The 24,210-nt window shown below is 37.4% G+C and overlaps 1 protein-coding gene across 1 annotated transcript in view; it reads right to left on the bottom strand.

Moving 5' to 3' along the window:
- Positions 1-24,210, bottom strand: part of FAF1 (Fas associated factor 1) — a 487,842-nt gene that overhangs the window by 350,835 nt on the left and 112,797 nt on the right. Inside the window, exon 3 of the mRNA XM_052636540.1 lies at positions 11,260-11,306. Coding sequence (XP_052492500.1) covers positions 11,260-11,306 — 47 coding nt within the window. The remainder of the gene's footprint in view (positions 1-11,259; positions 11,307-24,210) is intronic.

Here is a 24,210-nt window from a genome sequence, read left to right as displayed (position 1 = left end):
GTTAAATAAGCAGGGTGACAATATACAGCCTTGATGTACTCCTTTTCCTATTTGGAACCAGTCTGTTGTTCCATGTCCAGTTCTGACTGTTGCTTCCTGACCTGTATATAGGTTTCTCAAGAGGCAGACCAGGTGGTCTGGTATTCCCATCTCTTTCAGAATTTTCCACAGTTTATTGTGATCCACACAGTCAAAGGCTTTGGCATAGTCAATAAAGCAGAAAGAGATGTTTTTCTGGAACTCTCTTGCTTTTTCCATGATCCAGCGGATGTTGGCAAGTTGTCCTCTGGTTCCTCTGCCTTTTCAAAAACCAGCTTGAACATCAGGGAGTTCACGGTTCACGTATTGCTGAAGCCTGGCTTGGAGAATTTTGAGCATTACTTTACTAGCATGTGAGATGAGTGCAATTGTGCGGTAGTTTGAGCATTTTTTTGCATTGCCTTCCTTTGGAATTGGAATGAAAACTGACCTTTTCCTGTGGCCACTGCTGAGTTTTCCAAATTTGCTGACATATTGACTGCAGCACTTTCACAGCATCATCTTTCAGGATTTGAAACAGCTCAACTGGAATTCCATCACCTCCTCTAGCTTTGTTCATAGTGATGCTTTCTAAGGCCCACTTGACTTCACGTTCCAAGATATCTAGCACTAGATTAGTGATCACATCATCATGATTATCTGGGTCATGAAGATCTTTTTTGTACAGTTCTTCTGTGTATTCTTGCCGCCTCTTCTTCGTATCTTCTGCTTCTGTTAGGTGCATACCATTTCTGTCCTTTATCGAGCCCATCTTTGCATGAAATGTTCCCTTGGTATCTCTAATTTTCTTGAAGAGATCTCTAGTCTTTCCCATTCAGTTGTTTTCCTCTATTTCTTTGCATTGTTCGCTGAAGAAGGCTTTCTTATCTCTTCTTGCTATTCTTTGGAACTCTGCATTCAGATGCTTATATCTTTCCTTTTCTCCTTTGCTTTTCGCCTCTCTTCTTTTCACAGCTATCTGTAAGGCCTCCCCAGACAGCCATTTTGCTTTTTTGCATTTCTTTTCCATAGGGATGGTCTTGATCCCTGTCTCCTGTACAATGTCACAAACCTCATTCCATATCTTCAACCTATCCTGCAGTTTTTCCCCCAGATCCCGAAAGATAGCTCCTATTGACTTCCTAATCCATGAAATCAGGGATATTATGTAGGAGGAGAGAGTAGGAACAACAACTCTTGCCTATACTTTTTGTTTTAATTTGCAAGCACCATGACAAGCATTTTGCTGCCTCTCAGCAGGGTAAACAATAAACCCTTACTATCTTTTCCTGAAGATTAAATCAACTCTCTTGTTCTTTGTCATAATAATCTAGCCTGGACAGATCTTGATCACCCAGGTATCCCACAAAACATTATAGTGATGACAACGCAGACTAGCCCTGAAGAGCAAAAGTAGCAAGCATTTTGATGCTTTGGTAAGATACATGGGCATGCTAGACATTAGGAGATACACACCAGAAAAATGCAGGGCCCTTCACCTTGGTGAAGTTTCAGGGTCCAGGGGTCAGAAGCTGGTTGCTGTACGTACTCCCATCAATGCCTAAGAGATATCTAAGCTGAGAAAGAAAAAATTTGGACTGGGAAAGGAAAAAATGATTATGTATAATATGCTGGTACCAACCAAAAATAAACTGCTGAAACATCATTGCAACCCTAATCAAAGATATCCCTGAAGGACTTCCCTGGTGGTCCAGTGGTAAAGAATCTGCCTGCCTATGCAGAGGACACAGGTTCTATCCTTGGTCCAGGAAGATCCCACATGCCTTGGAGCAACTAAGCCCAAGTACCACAACTACTGAGCTCACATGCTACAACTACTGAAGCCTGTGCAACTAGAGCCCATGCTCCCCAACGAGAAGCCATCACAATGAGAAGCCCACACAGCAATGAAAGTAGCCCCCTACTCACAGCAACTAGAGAAAGCAACTAGCACACAGCAACAAAGATGCAGCACAGCCAAAAATAAATAACAACTAAATAAAATATTTTAAAAAGACAGTAGTGAAAGTGAGGAGAACTTAAAGGTTGTAACACAGGGTGATCACTTCATTTAGACGGAGAAATAACTTGAGATACAAATCTATACTGAATCACATGAAGTAGTTAATGAATTGGTCAGCTGATCAGAACTTGGAAAACATAAAAAGAAAACTGACTCACACAAGAGTCTGAGGAAGAGGAATGGAAATAGATCATTTAGTGTGGACACAAAATGTGAATATATGTTATTGGGTGACTGCTGTCTATGAAACTGAAAGTAAAAGTCGCTTAGTCGTGTCCGACTCTTTGCAAGCCCAGATATTAGTCCATGGAACTTTCCAAGCCAGAATACTGGAGTGGGTACCCATTGCCTTCTCCAGAGGATCTTTCCAACCCAGGGATCGAACCCTGGTCTCCTGCATTGCAGGCGGATTCTTTATCAACTGAGCCACCAGAGAAGCTATCCAGTTAAAAAAAAAAAAGGCGGGGGGCGGGTGGGGGGGGGACCTCTCAGTACAGATAAAATGGCATTGTTCTGCTGATGTCAGTGAACTTTATTCATTTGTACCCCAGGACTATTCAATGCTTTAAGGTACAATCTGGCCATGCCAATAGGAGTGGAGGTTAGGCACAACAATATCAACTTACCCTCACCAGGTCTGAATCTGGCTAGGGAATCTACAGAATGCCTAAACTGCAAACAACAGAGACCAATAGGGAACCCTCAATACAACTCCATTCACAGGGGTCTGGTAATGGATCATTTCTACCATGGAGGGGGCAGTCAGTCATCTGTTCCTATCTAAAAAGACACTTCTGGATACATAGTTGACTTCTCTGACAGCAATGCTTCTGCCAGCACCACCATTCATGGATTTAAGGAATGCCTTATTGATCTATGATTTCCCTGGTGGCTCAGATGGTAAAGCATCTGTCTACAATGTGGGAGACCTGGGTTCGATTCCTGGGTCGGGAAGATCCCCTGGAGAAAGAAATGGCAACCCACTCCAGTACTCTTGCCTGGAAAATCCCATGGATGGAAAAGCCTAGTAGGCTACAGTCCGCGGGGTCGCAAAGAGTCGGACACGACTGAGTGACTTCACCTTATTGATCTATGGCTTTCCATGCAACACTGGTTCTAACCAAGGAACTCATTTCACAGTAACAGAAGTTCAGCACTGGTATCACTGGTGTATACCATTACCCAGAAACAGCTAGCTATTTAACAGTGGAATGGTTAAAGATAGTTATGGCACAGATTGGGTATAGTTTGTGCGTCGGTTGCTCAGTTGTGTCTGACTCTTTGCAACCCTATGGACTGTAGCCTACAAGGCTTCTCTGTCCATGGGATTCTCCAGGCAAGAAAACAGGAGTGGGTAGCCATTTCCTTCTCCAGGGGATCTTCCCAACCCAGGGATCAAACTCAGGTCTCCTGCATTGCAGGCGGATTCTTTACTGCCTGAGCTACCACGGAAGCAGTCCTCAAAGTTTAAGGGTCCACCTTAAAGGATGGTATATGCTTTACATCAATGACCAAAACATCGTGATATGTCTCACTGCCAGGGAAAAAAAAATGGGTAAGAGAATTAAGTGGTGGTATTAACTTATTATGCCTAATAACTTACCGAATTTTTGCTTCCTGCAACTTTGGCATCTGGTGGTTCAGAGATCACAGGACGTAATGTTTCCACAGTACTTCCACTGTGTTAGAATTTGAGAATGCCACTTGGCCATGTTATACTCCTCAAGCTACTGAATCAGCCAACAAAGGAGGCGATACTAGCTGATATCTCCTGATCATCAAGGGGAAAAAATAAAGATTGTTGCTACATGCAATGGGCTATTTTCTAGGGTATACCCAAAATTAAGAGTTAATGGGAAACTATAACCAATTTTCTTCAAAAGTCCACTGAGGATACTAACTCTTCAAGAATGAATGTTTGAGATGCCCCACCAAGTAGAGAACCTTGACTATTTGAGGTACTGACTGACAGAAAACAGTGGAAGAACAAACAAACCATGGCTGTATGGCCAGTAAACAGAAACAAGGACAGTAACAACATGTGTGTACACACACAAAATTCTGTTCTTACAGTTTACACACTGAAACTATCAACACTATCCTAGCAGTGACAGCACCATCAATGGCACCCACTTTGTTTCAGTCAATCACTGATGCTAGCTTCTATTTTCTTTCAATACTTCAAAACAAACCTCTGCATCCTGTCAGAAATATCAGTATCAGCTGAGCAAGATTTCTTTCTCATGTCTGGTGCTAAGTTCCTAGGGTCCTTCCTCTGAGCTCCAAAATTCTGCTAACTTCAACTTCTCCCAAAATCTTTCTTTTTTCCCTCCAGTACAAGGAATGACCTTGTGCCCTTCTTCTGGGCAGCCTGTCCTAGAGCAAGCTCGCAGGGGTGGGTTCCACAGATCTGCCCCATACAGTCCCAGCTCTGCCCACCCTTCTCAGAGGACACCACAGCTTTAAGTTTTCTCAGGCCCTAGGCTCTCTTCCTCATTCACCAGTAGAACACACCCCATCTGGGCCTAGTGGTGCAGTTGTTTCCTGCAGTCGTTACATCCAGATTGTTTTAAGTATCCCTTTTGGCTCTTTCAACCTACACCACATCTATATAACTATGCACTACATGAAAGACCCTCAGATTTGAAATTCCTAGTGTGCTGCTTTTTTTCTCTTTACCAAACCCTAACTCAAGGACACAGTTTAATATTTCTAATCAGAGCAGGCCATTTGGTATGTTTGTTGGTCACAAAGGATTTTTTTTTTTAAGTTATCACTTTAAAATTTTCTTATTAGCTATAATTATTCTATTTCAAGATCAACAAAACATAATGAATTTACATTAGAGTTTCTTACTAGCGATCAAAAAAAGAGAGAGAGACAGAGAGAAAAAGAGGTCCAGTTAATGAATAATCTTATCAGTTGTGACTAATGTTCAATAGCATCCAAAGAGTGCAAAGGTATCCAAAACTGTTTACTCAAAAAATATATTAAAAAATTTTTCATCTATGAAGACTTCAATCCTATAATCTATTCTCACTATTCTAGTTAACCAATAATTTAAAAGGAGAAGGAAAAAAAAATACATATACACACAAAAACAGTGGTAAGGGAAACTCTATGGAGAAAACTATTTTAGATCTAAACTTCAACTAAAGTGTTGTTTTTATCCTTATTCAACTTTCCTCTACAAACCACACAGGTCCAGGAAAGACAGTGAACAAAGCAAAGCAAACAGAGACTCTAACCTTGTTATTTCCATTTTGAAAAGTTCACCCCTTAGTAAAACCTCTAGGTACAAGATAAATAAATAAAATGTGCCTTAAAGATATATGTATTAAAAAAAAAAAGCCAGATTTTTTTAATGGACATCAGAAAAGACAATAAACAGAAACTAATTAGCCAAAATGGACATTTTCTAAATTAGAAAATTTCAGCATCTACCTATTCTGAAAGCTATTTATAATAATGCTCAAGATCTGAAAGCAAACCTCTCTTCTCTAGGCTTCCTCAATGAATTAATAAACAAAGACACATACAATACATATGTCTGGATCACAAAATAAAATAGTTGATAAATACTATTTAATAAATGAGCAAAATTACACAGTATTAATTAAAAAAATTTTTAGAACATAACATATACTGGCCAAAAACACAAGTAATTCATTAGTGCAACTTTCTAACAATAACTATCTCCAAAAATAATTCTTTAAAGGTTCTGAAGTGAAAGAGAAGAGTGAAAAAGTTGGCTTAAAGCTCAACATTCAGAAAACTAAGATCATGGCATCTGGTTCCATCACTTCATGGGAAATAGATGGGAAAACAGTGGAAACAGTGTCAGACTTTATTTTTTTGGGCTCCAAAATCACTGCAGATGGTGACTGCAGCCATGAAATTAAAAGACGCTTACTCCTTGGAAGAAAAGTTATGACCAACCTAGATAACATATTCAAAAGCAGAGATACTACTTTGCCGACTAAGGTCCGTCTAGTCAAGGCTATGGTTTTTCCAGTAGTCATGTATGGATGTGAGAGCTGGACTGTGAAGAAGGCTGAGCACTGAAGAATTGATGTGTTTGAACTGTGATGTTGGTGTTGGACTCTTGAGAGTCCCTTGGACTGCAAGGAGATCCAACCAGTCCATTCTGAAGGAAACCAACCCTGGGATTTCTTTGGAAGGAATGATGCTAAAGCTGAAACTCCAGTACTTTGGCCACTTCATGCGAAGAGTTGACTCATTGGAAAAGACTCTGATGCTGGGAGGGATTGGGGGCAGGAGGAGAAGGGGACGACCGAGGATGAGATGGCTGGATAGCATCACGGACTCGATGGACGTGAGTCTGAGTGAACTCCGGGAGTTGGTGATGGACAGGGAGGCCTGGCGCGCTGCAGTTCATGGGGTCGCAGAGAGTCGGACATGACTGAGCGACTGAACTGAACTGAACTGAACAATATCCTGAATAAAAAAATATTTTACAAAGAAGGATTAAATATACATGTATATATCTGATGTTTATGCATAAATGAATGGTTTAGATTCTGACTGCATTAGTTACAAACTTTATTCAGTTCAGTTCAGTGGCTAGTCAAGTCCAACTCTTTCCGACCTCATGGACTGCAGCATGCCAGGCTTCCCTGTCCTTCAACAACTCCCACAGTCTGCTCAAACTCATGTTCATCGAGTCAGTGATGCCATGCAACCATCTCATCCTCTATCATCTCCTTCTCCTGCCTTCAATCTTTCCCAGAATCAGGGTCTTTTCCAATGAGTCAGTGCTTTGCATCAGGTGGCCAAAAGATTGGAGTTTCAGCCTCACCATCATCCTTCCAACAAATATTCGGGACTGATTTCCTTTAGGATTGACTGGTTTGATCTCCTTGCAGTCCAAGGGAATCTCAAGAGTTGTCTCCAACATCACAGTTCAAAAGCATCCATCTTCGGCGCTCAGCTTTATGGTCCAACTCTCACATCCATACACAACTACTAGAAAAACCATAGCTTTGACTAGACGGCCCTCTGTTGGCAAAGTAATGTCTCTGCTTTTTTAAATGCTGTCTAGGTTGGTCATAGCTTTTCTTCCAAGGAGCAAGCGTTTTTTTTTTTTTTTTAATTTCATGGCTGCAGTTACCATCAGCAGTGATTTTGGAGCCAAAGAAAATAAACTTTGTCACTGTTTTCATTGTTTCCCCATCTGTTTGCCATGAAGCGATGGGACTGGATGCCATGATCTTAGTTTTCTGAATGTTGAATTTTAAGCTAGCTTTTTCACTCTTCTCTTTCACTTTCATCAAGAGGCTCTTTAGTTCTTCTCACTTTCTGCCATAAGGGTGGTGTCATCTGCATATCTGAGGTTATTGATATTTCTCCTGGCAATCTTGATTCCAGCTTGTGCTTTATCCAACCCAGAATTTCACATGATGTACTCTGCATATAAGCTAAGCAGGGTGACAATATACAACCTTGATGTACTCCTTTCCCAATTTGGAACCAGTCTGTTGTTCCATGGACCAGTCTGTTGCTTGGACCAACATACAGATTTCTCAGGAGGCGGGTAAGGTGGTCTGGTATTCCCGTCTCTTGAAAAATTTTCCACATTTTTTTGTGATCCACACAGTCTAAGGCTTTAGCTTAGTCAATGAAGCAGAAGTAGATGTTTTTCTGAAATTCTCTTGCTTTTTCTATGATCCATCGGATGTTGGCAATCTGATCTCTGGTTCTGCTGCCTTTTCTAAATCCAGGTAGAACACCAGGAAGTTCTCAGTTCACATATTGTTAAAGCCTCTCTTAAAGAATTTTGAGCATTACTTTGCTGGCATGTGAGATGAGTCCAATTGTGCAGTACTTTGAACACTCTTTGGCATTACCTTTCTTTGGGATTGGAATGAAAACAGACCTTTTCCAGCCCTGTGGCCACTGCTAAATTTTCCAAATTTGCTGGCATATTGAGTGCAGCTTACATAGCATCATGTTTTAGGATATGAAATAGCTCATCTGGAATTCCATCACCTCTACTAGTTTTGTTCGCAGTGATGCTAACTAAGGTCCACTTGACTTTGCACTCCAGGATGTCTGGCTCTAGGTGAGTGATCACACCATCATGGTTATCTGGGTCATTCAGATCTTTTTGTATAGTTCTTCTCTGTATTCTTGCTACCTCTTTACATGAGTTCAAAAATAGAAATTGTCTTTTTTTTAATGTACCTGTAAGTTAAAGACACTTAAGAAACTTTTTTTTTTAATGCCTAAGGTATTAGGTAATTGACAGGTAATTGTGTTAGGTAATTGATATTGTTTTCTTTATTAAATCCCATTAAAACCCTTAAGAAAGAAATGCTCATATAGATGAGGAAACTCAAGATTAGAGAATTTATAGATTCACCAAATGCCACAAATGTAATAGGTGGTGAGGTCTGGATATTTTTAATTTTAAAACCATGCTTTTTCTTTTATACTACTCTGTCCTCTTGAAGTTATTAATCTAGTCATAACTTTTAAGATTTTTTTTCCTTGGGATAAAGAAAGCAAAATTTAATGCATGTATATAGCATCTTTCTTCTACAGCTTTGCTTTTACAGTTATTATTTTAGTTCTAAGCAAGCATATGCTGTATTAGTAATGTATTGTGTAGTTAAATAAGCCTTGGAGGATGAGGCAGAAGACTTGCTTATGTTCCTGACTCCATCAGCATCATGCTGTGTTATCTGAGTCAAATCACTCATGGTTTATTCTCTCTCCTTTAGAATGAGAGATAAAAATACCTGTATTTACTTGCTTACAACTGAAATAATGACTGTAAAAACAAAGCTCTAGAAGAAAGATGCTATATACATGCATTAAATTTTAACTTCTTTACCCCAAGGAAAAAAATCTTAAAAGTTATGACATGACTAGATTACTGACCTTCAAGAGGCCAGATTGGTATAAAATAAAGAGCATGGTTTTTAAAATGAGAAAATCCAGACCTCATCACCTACTACATTTGTGGCCTTCAATGAACCTATAAATTCTCTAATCTTGAGTTTCCTCATCTATGAAATATGAGCATTTACTTAAGGGTTTGAATGGGCATTAATAAAGAAAATTGTATCAATTACATAGCAAAATACCTTACGCATTTAAAAAAAAAAGGTTTCTTTGCCTTGAATTTACGGGTACATTAAAAAATAATTCCACTTTTGAACAAACATGAACATCTGAATTCAAGAAAAACTATAAAGTACAGAGATTAGGTTCTTTTCCCCAAAATAATTTACGTATTAAAAAAAAATAACCATCCCTCTTCTTGGTAGCTCTTTTCTCTATTGAGGTATAAACTGACAAATTGAGGTAGTTGTTTTCATAGACTATCATCAACTTATTACAAAATTCAAACACACAAAACAAAGATTCTTTTAAACTGCCTACATATACCATTCCTAGCACTGTATCTTACACTTTCAGTGTTAAATCCACAAAAAAGTACAAAGAGCCCTCTTTCATTTCCTCTGGTCAGCAGACTACAAGAAGAATTTTCAGTTCTATCAAATCCACAGTGATTTGAAAACTAAAGAACAAAGTTAGGAAGGAAAATAGTTGAAGACTATTACTTTCTTCTGTGGACATATGATTCATTCCTTTAACAAGCAAACAAAACAAAAGAAAACCCACTCTGATGAAAGTTAAACCCCAAATATTATAGAAACTTTATTAGAAATCAATTCAGTACTGAATTTCTAGCTATAAAATATATTAAGCAAAAAGTATCTTCTGTGACAGGAAGTTGGGATGTTTCCAGGGATGAGGGAATTTCTACAGTTCACCTCTAGCAAATACTATTAATTATAAGATATATCCAATATGTACTCAGAACCTAGCAGCTGAATCCACAAGGGTTTAGCAAGCAAAAATTCTGGCACAAAAAGTGACATAACATTTACTCAAGAATAAAACTGGAGCCATATTTAGCAGTCTAAAATTTTCTAAACCAAGGGGAAAAAATAATCTTGAAGGAAGCTCTTGTAATCATCTGGTTTGCTTTCTAGACAAGGGTTTCAATAGAATTGAATGCTTGTGAACTTAAAAAAAAAAACTGAACAAAATTTGGTACAGACTGTGGAAATCAGCCACATTTACTCTGGATGAAATTCTGATAGTCTTCCAAAAAAAAAAAGAGAGAGTGGGGAATAGGTCTGTTTATCATTGCTTTGACCTAAAAACCATTAATCACAAAGGGTGGTACAGGTATCAAACAGAATTTTTCTTCCTTTCTAAATATACACAGTTTCCTATAAAGTACAGCACATTTTGCAGTTCATGGTGAATTTTTTGATGTTTTTGCAACAGCACTTTCCTTCCTCTCCAAAACAACCTCAATTCCTAGTCTGCTGTTTCTGTTTGCCTCATCTGCACTTAGCAGATCATGCTTCAGTGACTTAGAAATCCCAGCCACCAAAAATCAAGCCAAAGTTTGAACTGCAAGGAGAGGGGAGGGGTAGGGGGAATCAAGTAATTAAACTATACTTGGAAGGGAGAATGGTTTGCCTCCTATGACTTTATAATGTGCTCTCTTAATCCATAACCAGTCTCCAATTTTAAGAAAAGAAAGTTATGAATTTATTTTTAATTTAAGGAATTATTTTGTAACTACTATAGCTCTCTTGGCATCATCTTCCAATTTTACCTTTTGGCAACGACACAAAACCACAAAGACTATTCCACATGTTTTACAGTGGATACTTCAGGCAAAATAGTTCAAAGCTCTGGGAAGTTTCATTAGCAAGGACTTACTCAAATTGTTGCAAATTAACAAAAATTTAATTTAGAAACCAAAAAGAAGGAAAAAAAAGAATTAGTAAGGTTGGAGATAAAGCCTGTATAGTTAAATGATAACCATGCTCTGGAGTTACTGAGCCATGTCTGATTTTCTCACTACTAATAGCTTGAAGGATTCAGTTCCTTCCATCTTATGAATTAGAAGATGACTTTGAAAAGTTTTCCTAAAAATAAAATAAATCATCTTTAAAAATGGCATCACCCAATCTGAAGTAACATTACACAGTTAAACACTAGAGACTTTCAGAAATTAATATAACTAACCAAATATCTGAAAGAAGAACAACTGTATCAATAACTTAATACACCAAAGATAAAATGCTCTATGAAAAAGTGAAACAAACAAACAAAAAATTAACCACTGTCTCTTTTTTGCTTTAAATTCTCATCATCTTATAACATACCTTTGCAGAATGCCATTTTCCTGGGGTATTACACCATTAATAGCTGCCTGTAAACAAAAACAGAGAAGACATGTAAGGAAACAGAAAAATGCTCAGGGGTGGAGTGAAGTGGAGTGGAAAACAGTATAAAGGAAAATAAGTATACTTTGAAAATTTAAACAAAATATTAGGTGTTTCCTCAGTGATAAAAAAATTTTTTCATTAAATATTTTTTATACATCTCTATAATACAACTGTATTTTAGAGAATTTTTTAAAATGCATTTGGCATATAATACTTCCAAATCTTGAGTCATAAAAGCTTAATTCCACAGTCCTCATTTAAGCAAAACACCCACAAAACAAAGGATGTTTAAGGATGTTAGAACAAGTAAAATCAGTACCTTAAAAGTTATCTCTTAATATTATTTCCTTCCTCAGATTGAGAGAAGAAAGATATAGAATCACAAATGAAAAATGCCAATAAGAATTTTTATGTTAGCTCAGGAATTAAATTCATTGTGTTATGTTACAGTCATTATTCCTAACGAAAAGAAAAATCAGAAGGAAAAAATGTAGGGCATAAGGTGTCTGATAAACACACCACAATTGTATCAGGTTACAAAAGGAGCAGGGGCATCACCAGGAAGTCTCCTTACATAAAACATTTCTGAAATTGGTCTCTAAGCTAACAAGTCACCAGTTACTTAAGAGCACAAATGTGACATGATACGGACAGTTTTAAAGACTACTGAGCAAACAGGTTGTTACATCCTGGATTGTGGGCAGATCATTACAGGGTAATAGAGAAGATTCTCTGAAGGAAAAAAAAAATGATTCTTCCAACTTTGCTTTTGCATCATAACGACTTCTTCCCTCCCCTTTCCCACATGTCCATATCAAAATGCAGATAAACACTTCGATGTTTTATCAGCTATATGGCGATCAACTGCAAAAAGGAGTTTGTGTATTTTGTGAAACATCAGTTTAAATACTTGCCAGAGGTAGGTCAAGTTTACAAAATTATGCCATTGAATAGAAACAATGTAGAGTATAAGACACTTGCTATGAATTTTCAAAGTTTTAATGCTCCATGGGCAAAAGTCAAAGAAATCCCCAGATTAATATAGGTAGTGGATACCACAGAACCCTGACAACTCTGGAGGCTCATAAATCCTTTGAGTCAAGCAAACCCTAAAATCAGTTTTGAAAGCCACAAATTCAATAGAAGCATCTCTTCCTCCTGCCAGGTCAATTATCCCTTTTCTGTTGACAGCAATGGTTCCACATACAAATATCTTCTTTGTTAAAAAACAGAAAGTGGCAAGGGAATGTTCTGTGATGTCGTAAAAGAAACAAAATACCAGAGTCTGGAAAGATTTTGTTCAAATTTTCACTAGAGAATGCCAAGGTATAATGGAAAGAACACAGGATTTATAAAGTTCAAAGTTTGAATCTAGATTCCCCCACTTATTGCTTTGATGACCTTAGTATATATTCTCCATTCACTGAACTTCCTTGAGCCACAGTTTCCTCATCTGTATGAGTAAATACTACATCTTCAGTCAAAGTGGACTTGCCTTTTTGTTCCTTAAAGGCCTTTTTGTTCCTTAAAGGCCTTTTAAGATACTATATCTGCTTGGAATGCCCTTTTTCCTATTGCCTGTCTGGCTGAAACTTAATCATCCTGGCTTCTAGCATGGGAAAAAATCTATTCAACAATTAATTTTACCATGAGAAGTTCTGGTAATATCCAAAAGCAGACAAAAAGTAATTTTTAAATTACTTTTCTTTAAATTAAAAATCAGAGCTAGATTAAGTAAAGCACCTATTTAAAGGCAAATAAAATGAAGTTCTGGAAATATTTTAATTCCCTCCCTCTCTTTCTTATTTGGTGAAGAGAAGTGAGACAAACAGAATCTTGGGGAATTCATACATGTAAGAAAAAGAGAAGAGAAAGCTAAAACCAAAAACAAAACAATAAAAATGGAAGGGTTAGAAAAGAGGGCAAAGAATAGGTATATGTCATAGGGAGGGCAACAAAGATACAATAAAGAAGAACTAGACAAAATAAAAAAATATGAAATCAGTCCAGTATCAGTCCAGTTCAGTTCAGTCGCTCAGTCATGTCCGACTCTTTGCGACCCCATGAATCGCAGCACGCCAGGCCTCCCTGTCCATCACCAACTCCCGGAGTTCACCCAAACTCTTGTCCATCGAGTCGGTGATGCAATCCAGCCATCTCATCCTCAGTCGTCCCCTTCTCCTCCTGCCCCCAATCCCTCCCAGCATCAGTCTTTTCCAATGAGTCAACTCTTCGCATGAGATGGCCAAAGTACTGGAGTTTCAGCTTCAGCATCAGTCCTTCCAAAGAACACCCAGGACTGATCTCCTTTAGAATGGATTGGTTGGATCTCCTTGCAGTCCAAGGGACTCTCAAGAGTCTTCTCCAACACCACAGTTCAAAAGCATCAATTCTTCAGCACTTAGCTTTCTTCACAGTCAAACTTTCACATCCATACATGACCACTGGAAAAACCATGGCCTTGACTAGACGGACCTTTGTTGACAAAGTAATGCCTCTGCTTTTGAATATGCTATCTAGGTTGGTCATAACTTTCCTTCCAAGGAGTAATGAGGTCTAATAAGAGACTGTTAGACATATTTGAAAACAGTTTTGGTAAAAACTATATTATAAAAGACTAAGAAATATATAGGAAATAAGAAAGTATAACTGATTTTGAAACAACACAAGAAGTAAAAATATAGGACCTGCAAGAAAAATGGCTATAATAAATTTTTGTTTGTGATTAAAAAAAAAAAAAAGAATAGTGATTTATTGAGTTCAAAGAGAATTCATTAGAAAAGGGAACAGTAAAGAATGAAGAAATGAAGAGTAAAATTAAAAGTTCAGTTCAACAAACTTAACAAAAGCCTATTCATTGCCAGGCACTGTGCTAGACTATGGGGATGCCTGGGATCTATCTAGGGCTCAGGAGAGCACAGATAGAGAGGATACCTTTAGGAAAGAGACTAGATTTAGAAAAACCTACATTAGAGACCGGGCTTCCTTAGTGATCTTCACCAGACTGAAATCGATTTCAAAAACAGCACCTTGCCTTGGTCTAGGTTACAGTAATTTGAAAATCCACTTTGGCATAACTATTATTGCTTTTATGCCATTATGTCAATGACATTTTTAATCCACTAATTTACCACAATTAGAATTCAGCGTCTAAGTTCTCTTTAGCAAAACTTGATGACACTTGAAACATCATTTCTCAGAGTCCACTGGAAGATAGGTAAGGTTATGTTTTAAGTATAATGGAAGTCAAGGTCAGAGGTGGCTGTAAGAAATATTCTTATCTTCAGCCTTAACAGATGGAGAAAATGATGACACTCATGGTGGGCTTTAGACCTTTTTGGGGATGGGAAACGGCAAAAATTCCTGTAGACAGTCTTACATTGTCAGATATGAAAGAAAAATGAGCTATTGGTAAACTGGTGGATTATAAAACTATGGCATCCATTAAATAAATAAATAAATTTACAGTATCTAATACAAATCATCCCCTACACATATAGTAAATCTTGGCTTTGGGTTTCTTTATATTTAAGAAAATGCTAATAAGATTTCTTCAGAAGGGAGGGAGATGATGTTATCCAAAAATTTCAGTGTCAACTTCCGAGTAAAAGAGATGCAGTAATAATAAAGGTAGCTAACATTATATATTAACAGTACTTACTAGGTGTTATGCATTCTCTAGGTGCCTTACTTGTGTGTGTGTGTGTGTGTGTGTGTGTGTGCACGTTCAGTCATGTCTGACTCTTTACAACCTCGTGGACTATAGCCTACCATGCTCCTCTGTCCACAGAATTTTCCAGGCGAGAATACTAGAGTAGGTTACCATTTCCTACTCCATGGACTGTTACCTATCAAGCCCCTCTTGCTTGGAATTTTCCAAGCAAGAATACTAGAGTGGATTGCCATGTCCTACTCCAGAGGATCCTCCCGAGCCAGGGATAGAACCCTCATTTCTTGTATCTCCTGCACTGGTAGGTTCAAACTAAGTCATTCAATTTTCATATTATTCCCTCATTTTACAAATGAGGATACCAAGAAAACACAGTAGAAAATAATAGGCAACAGATGAAAGAAAAAAATGATGAATATAAGAGTTTGAAATGTTTGCTCTTTGAAAGACACCATTAAGAAAATGAGAAGGTAAACCACAGACTGGGGAAAGTATTTGCTACATATATATGTCTGAGAAGGGATTTATATTCAGAATATTAAAAAAATTCTTATGACTCAAAAATGACAAATAATAATAAGATCTGAACAGAAAAGTCTCAAAAAAAGATAAGCATATAAAAAGCTGTTCAAATTAAACAGTCATCAGAGAAAGGCAAATTAAAACCATGGTAAATGACCACCACAAACCTATTAAAATGGCTAAAATTAAATCAGATGATACAAGTTTGGACAATAATGTTGAACAACAGGAAGTCTCATATGTTGTATAATCACTTTCAAAATTGCTTTGTATATAAAGGTAATAAACATATAAGCTAGCAATATTACTCTTGAGTATCTAAAAGAAATAAAAACATATTCCCCAAACAAAAACTTGCATACTATAATATTCATAGCAGCTTTAATCACAATTCCCAATAACTGGAAGTAGCCCAAATGCCCATCATTCACGCAAATGTTGTTTGGGGTATAACACATTGTCTGGATACAATGGAATACTACCCAGCATTTAAAAAAAAAAAAGAACATACTACAAATAGTTTCAACTATATAGGTACATCTCAAAAACATGATGCTAAATGAAATCAGACACACACGAGAAAATACTACATGATTTCGTGTATATGAAATTCTAGGAAAAACTAACAATCTCTAATAAAAGAAGGCAGATCATGGGTTGCTTAGGGTGGATGGGGAATGACAGCACTAACAAAAGCGCAATTAAGGGATAATGACTCTAGTGGTGGTAGTAATATAGATTCATACAAAACTCACTGAATTGCACATTTAAAATGAGTACATTTTACCATCAATAAACTTAATTTCTGAAAAAGAACAACTAAGAAATCTGCTTCAAACACACTAAAATGGGTGAAATTAAAAAGACTAACACCACCAAATGGTGGTGAGGATTTGAAGCATAAAAACTAACACACTGCTGATGGCACAACTACTTTGGAAACAGTTTGACAGTTTCATATATAAAGTTAAACAAACACTTAACATACAATACCACTTAGGGATTCATCCAAGAGAAATAAAAACATGTCCAGTAAATACTAGCATACAAATATTCACAGCCACTTCATTCATAATACCAAACACTAGATACAAGCAAAAATGTCCTTTAACCAATGAATAAGCAAGACTGAGGCATGTTCACACAAAGGACTGTTATTCAATAATGAAAATGAACTTCTGATACTTGCAACAATACTGATGAATCTCACAAATATCATGTCAAGTAAACAATGCCAGACACAAAGACTGCATACTATAGGATTCCTTTTACATGAAGTTTTAGAACAGACAAAACTTTCAAAATGTAGTAATACAAATCTGATCAGTGACTGCCTGAAGCAGGGTTAGGAGTTAGGGGAAAAGAAAAGATTTTCTAATGATAGAAATCTTGAAGGGATGGGGACTGGACACACAATGTATACATAAACAATGTAAACATCATCAAAACTCATAGAACTGTATACAATTAAAGTTTGCATATGCATACAAATTAGTCAATTTCAAAGCTGATTTAACAAAAGAACATTAAAACTCTAATTCAGTCTCATGGGACACTAGAAAAATGTCATCTCAGATGTATATATCGTCCCATTAGCTATTATTGTGCCCTACCTGTGGTTTGTACCCACCCATCATCACCTCCCTCTTTACTTCTGATAAGGTCATCTGTCTCCTTTAGAGAATTACGCATGCCTCATCCCATGTGATACTGAAAATGTGCTAATCATGGTGACCCAATTTAGACCAATCAGGCTCTCCTGGGAGTGTGGATCTTGAACGAGTAACTAGTTGAAGCTGTGTCCTGACAACAGTGCTCAGAGGCACTTTTCACAATAAGCTTCTGACAGAGCGATTCTGTTTACTAATTGTCCTAAGACTTGGTTGTTCAAGCTTTCCTTCAAATATGTAAGCAACCTTCCAATAAACTCTGCTTCTTATTCTCCCTAATTCTACTTTGCAGTCAAAGACTGATAAACCAATATTCAACGAGGTTACATGACAAACTCAATACACATTAAGTTATAGATCACCATTTTTCCAGTCTTCAACAACTGTCAGTATTATTAGCTTAATTCTTATAGCAGCCTTCTCACCTGGTCAATCTCCAAATTAACTATTGATTACAAATCAATGAAACTAAATACATTTCAAATACAAGAATCTATAAACAAGTAGAAAAAGAAAACCTGTTAAATTTTAAAATGTATGAAAACAGAAATGACATATACATTTTCATGATATAATCATACACACATACACACACACACACAATCTCCAAATAGTCTAGTATAGGTGACTCTGTATATTCTAAATGTTTGGAAAGCCTGTGAACTAGGGTAATAGTTACGATCATAATATTAGCATTGTTTTCATCTCTTGAAAATATTTAAAGTATAAAAAATGCTTTCTAAATTAGTGTGCTTTTGTTAAACTTGAAATCATTACTCTATGGTATGTCAGATTTCAGGTATTTTCAAAATATCTTAATAATAGGTGCCAGACCCACAAAGTACTCATATTTTAGCATTCACAACTCTGATCTTGCCATCAAGTGAATTCTTCCAACAAAATCCAGGCTTTCTCTTCCCCATTATCAAGGCAGTGTTATAGACACTGGAGGGAATACAAGGATGACAGAAACATTCCTCTCAAGTGACCAGTTAAAGAAACAATTAATAGCAGTCAAACCTGAGAGACAGTATGGAATTCAGAAAGGAAGGAATGCCTATTGTTGATTAATAGAGCTCAAGACCCAGATCTGAACCATTTTCTCCAAGAAAATTTAACTGACTCACACTACATTTTTCTCAATGATTTTTCCATTGTGTTGTACTTACATAGCAATCATTCATCTTGTATCATGTATTTGAATATTTCATTCTTTCACTCCACCATTAACTCATTCAACAAATATTTAATTATTAACTTGAAACTATTCTAAATACTAAGGAAACGACTGTTGTGAATAAGACACAATCATCCTCCTCTCATGTTTTGCCGTAAGTTGAGCCAATGAAAAATTCTGAAGAGATCATCATTCTATAGCTCTGAATTTTGGAATTTTCACCTCTGACCTTGTATGGGGGAAAACATGCTCATTGCCCTGTGTGTCTCCTCTACTCTCAAGAGTACCACAACTCTACTTCATTTCTGACGGCATTTGTGTAGGTTTTCTATACATCAAGCAATTCTGTAACACCAGGAAAGTATCCATATAACTTAAGTCTGACACTATCTTCCGGAAGATAGATCCCACAAGTTAAGGGTTCAGTCCCACAAGGCAGTTTCTACTTCAGATGCTAATCACAATTGCAACTTGTCATCCGTGCTTCTGATCAAATGTCTATAAATCAGAGGTTTCCATGATCCTCTCCTCAATTAATTTGCTTAAGTGGCTCACAGAAATCAAGCAAAGGTTTTACTTACTAGATCACTAGATTATTATAAAAGGATATAACTCACGAACAGCCAGATGGAAGAGATGCATAGAATGAGGTATGTGGTACGGGACATGGAGAGTCCATGCTCTCTCCGGGCATGCCACTCTCCTATGCATTCACCCAGAAGCTCCCCCAACCTGTACTATGGAGATTTTTATGAACGCTTCAACAGGTAGGCATAATTAATCATTAATTAACTCAATCCCCAGTCCCTCTCCCCTTCCTAGAGGATACAGCTTGGTCTTTCTATTGACCAGACACTTTCTGAAGCTATTCACAAACCCATGAGTTTCATTAAAACAAAAGACACTCCTATCACCTAGGAAGTTCCAAGCATAGATTTATGTTAAGAACCAGAGTCAAAGAAAAAAATACTAGAATAACAACAATAACAACAAAAATGCTACTCTTATCACTTGGGAAGTTACAAGGGTTTCAGAAGCTCTGTGCCTGAAACCAGGATAGACCAATACCAACATCTATTATTTCACAAACCTCATTAGAATTATGTTAATCAAGTGATCTATTTTGGGATGAAAACTTTCCCAGCTACCGATGTGATAGACCAAAGAAATAACAGATTTAAGTGTCCACACTAAAAACAGCTATAAGATTGTGGTTGAAAGCCAATGAAGTCTCAAAAAGATGGCTTAATACCATTTCCTCCTCTTTCTGAGCAGAAAGGAAAACCATTTTTAATAAATAATTATTTAATTTTTCATAACTGTAACAGCTATTTCCAACCATCTACTATATTTAAGGAGAAGGAAATGGCAACCCACTCCAGTACTCTTGCCTGGAAAATTCCATGGATGGAGGAGCCTGGTAGGCTGCAGTCCATGGGGTCGCTAAGAGTCGGACACGACTGGGCGACTTCACTTTCACTTTTCACTTTCATGCATTGGAGAAGGAAATGGCAACCCACTCCAGTGTTCTTGCCTAGAGAATCCCAGGGATGGGGGAGCCTGGTGGGCTGCCATCTATGGGGTTGCACAGAATCGGACATGACTGAAGCAACTTAGCAGCAGCATTATGGACTTAAATGGAGAAATACATAACATATTCTAAAAGCAAAACAGTGGCAATAAGCTGAATGTTAGGAGTAAAGCTGGGAAGAAAGGATGATTATTTGAAGCAAGTATTAAAACAAGGCTCTTGCAGGGAAAAGGAAGTTGAATGAAAGCATTCAGGGACAGATTTTCTTTCTTTTAAGTGAATCTACTTAATTTACCCAGGAAGGTAAAAGTAATTCTGTGTGGCTTCAGGAACAGTTTACATTAGGAGGCAGTGAGAGGCCAGTTGGAAAAGTAAGCAAGAGTTAGATTATGAGATGTGGGATAAAGGCATTAAAAGTTTTGTTTAACCTGAAGATAAGAGGGAGGCAACTGCTGCAACTCAAATTTGCCCTTTAGGAAAATTATTTTAGTACCACTGTGAGATACGAATTGAAAAGGAAAAAACTGCTGAATATGAAATCTGGGCTTCTGACTTGGATGAGGAGACTGCTCCTGCTCCAGTTCTCTCAATCACTAAAAATTACAAGCAATTCTAATGGTTCCACCGTTCAAGTCAAAAATCATATAATCATCCTCGATTCCCTTCTTTCTCTCTTACTTCAAATTTAATCTCTGAGGAATTCTTCATTATATGTCCAAAATGTAGAACCTCACCAATGTTCTCTGCTATCACCCTGGTCTAAATCACCATCTTTCCTCTGGCATAGTATTCCAACAGTCTCTGAACATCCTTGCTCCACACACGTACTGCCTATTCACACAGCAGCCAGCATGCTGCTTATAAATGTCAAACCAAATAAAATCCCTTTCCTACTCAAAACTCTTATGCCTTCGCATATCATCAGACTCTAAGTCAAAGTCCTTATTCGGACCTTAGAAGACTCTATATATTCTGGCTCCAGCTCTCTCTCTCTGACATCATCTTCTACTAACCCTACCAAGTTGTTCTGGTTTCCTTACAATCTCTTGGGCAAGCTAAGGATGCTTCCACATTAAACTACTTAACTTATTCTTCCCTTTGTCTGGAATGCTACTCCTTTAGATAGCCACATATCTCACTCCTTCACTCCAGTCAAGTTTCTACTCAATGATCATCTAAGAGAGGCCTTCCTTAACCAACCTACTATTTCCTTGTTTGTTATCAGATAACAAGCTCCAAATGTCTTTATTTTGTTCACTAATGCACCATCATCAGGATCAATGGTACCTAATACCTACATAGTATGAGTTAACATATACTAAATGTTCAAGTGAAAAAAATAAATGAATGCCATAGAAAATGAGTAAAGCAATAGTGTAGTAAGGATAGGGAGGTTTGAGGCTTTCAGGTTTAGGTATGTTGATTTTGAACTACACATGGAACATTCATAAAGAGATATCCAACAGATCGTTAAGAAACTAAAATGTGTGAGTTTGAGATACTGAGTTTGGACTGATGAGTCAATCACTTAAAAAGTATCTAGGGGAAAACAGAGCTACCAAACGATCTAGCGATTGCACTTCTAGTTAAATATGAAAAATAACTGAAATCAGGGTCTCAAAGAGATATTTTTATGCTGACATTCACAGCAACAATAACCAAGAGACAGAAGCAACCCAAATGTCCATCAATGGTAAGAGATTTTCTTTTAAGTGTTACATACAAACAATAGAGTATTATGCAGCCTTAAAAAGAAGAAAATATTGTCACAGACTACAACATGGATAATCTTAAGACATCATGCTAAGTGAAATAAGCCAGTAAAAAATAACATATACTATCTGATTCCACTTATATGAGGTACCTAGAGTAGTCAAATTCATAGAAACTGAAAGTACATAGAATGGCAGTTACCAAGAGCTGGGGGAAGAGAAGAGGGTTATAATTTAATGGGTACAGATTTTCAATTTTGCAAGATAAAAAAGTTCTGGAGATCTACTTCTCAATAATGTGTATATATTTAATGCTATCAAACTATATACTTAAAAGTGGTTAAGATAATATATTAAATCTTTCATATCTCGATATTGTTTTTTCTTAAGTATTTGTAAAAGTCCTAGGAGTGAAGTCACCCAAAATGAGAGGCAGTGTGGACAAAGAAAATGTCTCAAGATGGAACCTTTGGAATGCCAACATTTTAAAGCAGTATGTAGGAAAAAAATCACAGACAATATTAAATAGAAGTATCGGAGTAGAAGGAGATAACATGCACATCTGAGCTTCAATACAAACCTCAGTTACAGTTATATAGCTATGCATCACAGTTATATATATATATATATATGCATATATATATATATATGCATGCATCAACCAAATTGTTAATACTGAAATGTTGGCCTTAGAGAAAATGCAGGTATGATAATTTACTGCCATTAACAGAAAATGGATAAAAGGCAGATGGCATGCAAACACTAATTTTTATATATTCATTTTATATCTTTGTTTCTAAGCAAAAAAAAAAAAAACTACAGTAACAATTCATATTCGGTATTTAGTTCTTTATGACCTGTGATCTACTATAATTTAACCAGATCAATTAAGGGAATTCCTGTGTTCCATAGTCTGACAAGTCTGTTTTCAAACCCTGGCTCTATCATGTACTTATTACCTGTGTGACTTCTGTCATGTTAATTTGACTACTCTAAGATTTAGTTTCCCATCCATAAGTGGAGATAATAATACCAACTTATTTCATAAGGCTGTTATAAGGATTAAATGAGATAACACAACAAAATTCTCCACAAATGTTAGCCACCATAATTATCCATCCCTATTACGTGGTCTTTGTTTTAATCAGTTTTGTTATGTTATGTGCTATATATATCAGTTCAGTTCAGTTCAGTCACTCAGTCGTGTCAGACTCTTTGAGACCCCATGAATGCAGCACACCAGGCCTCCCTGGCCATCACCAACTCCTGGAGTTCACTCAGACTCATGTCCATCGAGCCCATGATGCCATCCAGCCATCTCATCCTCTGTCATCCCCTTCTCCTCCTGCCCCCAATCCCTCCCAGCATCAGAGTCTCTTCCAATGAGTCAACTCTTCACATGAGGTGGCCAAAGTACTGGAGTTTCAGCTTTAGCATCATTCCCACCAAAGAAATCCCAGGGCTGATCTCCTTCAGAATGGACTGATTGGATCTCCTTGCAGTCCAAGGGACTCTCAAGAGTCTTCTCCAACACCACAGTTCAAAAGGATCAATTCTTCGATGCTCAGCTTTCTTCACAGTCGAACTTTCACATCCATACATGACCACTGGAAAAACCATAGCCTTGACTAGACGGACCTTTGTTGGCAAAGTAATGTCTCTGCTTTTCAATATGCTACCTAGGTTGGTCGTAACTTTTCTTCCAAGGAGTAAGCATCTTTTAATTTCATGGCTGCAGTCACCATCTGCAGTGATTTTGGAGCCCCCCAAAATACTGTCTGACACTTTTTCCACTGTTTCCCCATCTATTTCCCAAGAAGTGATGGAACCAGATGCCATGATCTTTGTTTTCTGAATGTTGAGCTTTAAGCCAACTTTTTCACTCTCCACTTTCACTTTCAAGAGGCTTTTTAGTTCCTCTTCACTTTCTGCCATAAGGGTGGTGTCATTTACATCAGTGGTGCATAAATGTCTGCCTCATGCTGGACTAGAAATTCAGATACATAAAGTCCTGATCCCAGTGATCCTACTTCAGGTGGTTTGAAGTAAGACCCAGAAATCTTTCTTCCCGCCACAAACTCCTCAAGTGATTCCGATGCACAACTAGATTTGGGACAACTATAGAGTATTTGTGGGGTTCCCTGGTGGCCCAGACAGTAAAGAATCTGCCTATAATGCAGGAGACCTGGGTTCGATCCCTGGGTCGGGAAGATCCCTTGGAGAAGGTAATAAATATTCAGTCCAGTATTCTTGCCTAGAGAACTGCATAGACAGAGGAGCCTGACGGGCTATAGTCCATGGGGTTGCAAAGAGTCAGATATGACTGAGCAACTAATACTTTCACTTTTTCACTTTTCATAGAGAATTTATAGCATACATTTTTAGAGGCCTAGATGAAATCGGCTAGTCTGCCATTACAATACAACAGAATCTATTATTTCCTCCTAAGCCCCTTATTATTTCGGAAATTAATGTCTAAAGGAACATATTCTTCATAAACTCACTCATATGTTGTTAAATAGGCAAAAAGCGAGGGCTCTTGAGCCCGAAACCCTCATATTCTAGCGCCATCATTACTCGTTGCATAATCTTGAGAAAGTCTACTT

The sequence above is a fragment of the Budorcas taxicolor genome, chromosome 3 (assembly GCF_023091745.1).
Source record: "Budorcas taxicolor isolate Tak-1 chromosome 3, Takin1.1, whole genome shotgun sequence".
Lineage (NCBI taxonomy): Eukaryota > Metazoa > Chordata > Mammalia > Artiodactyla > Bovidae > Budorcas > Budorcas taxicolor.
This window is presented reverse-complemented; position numbering and strand designations above follow the sequence as displayed.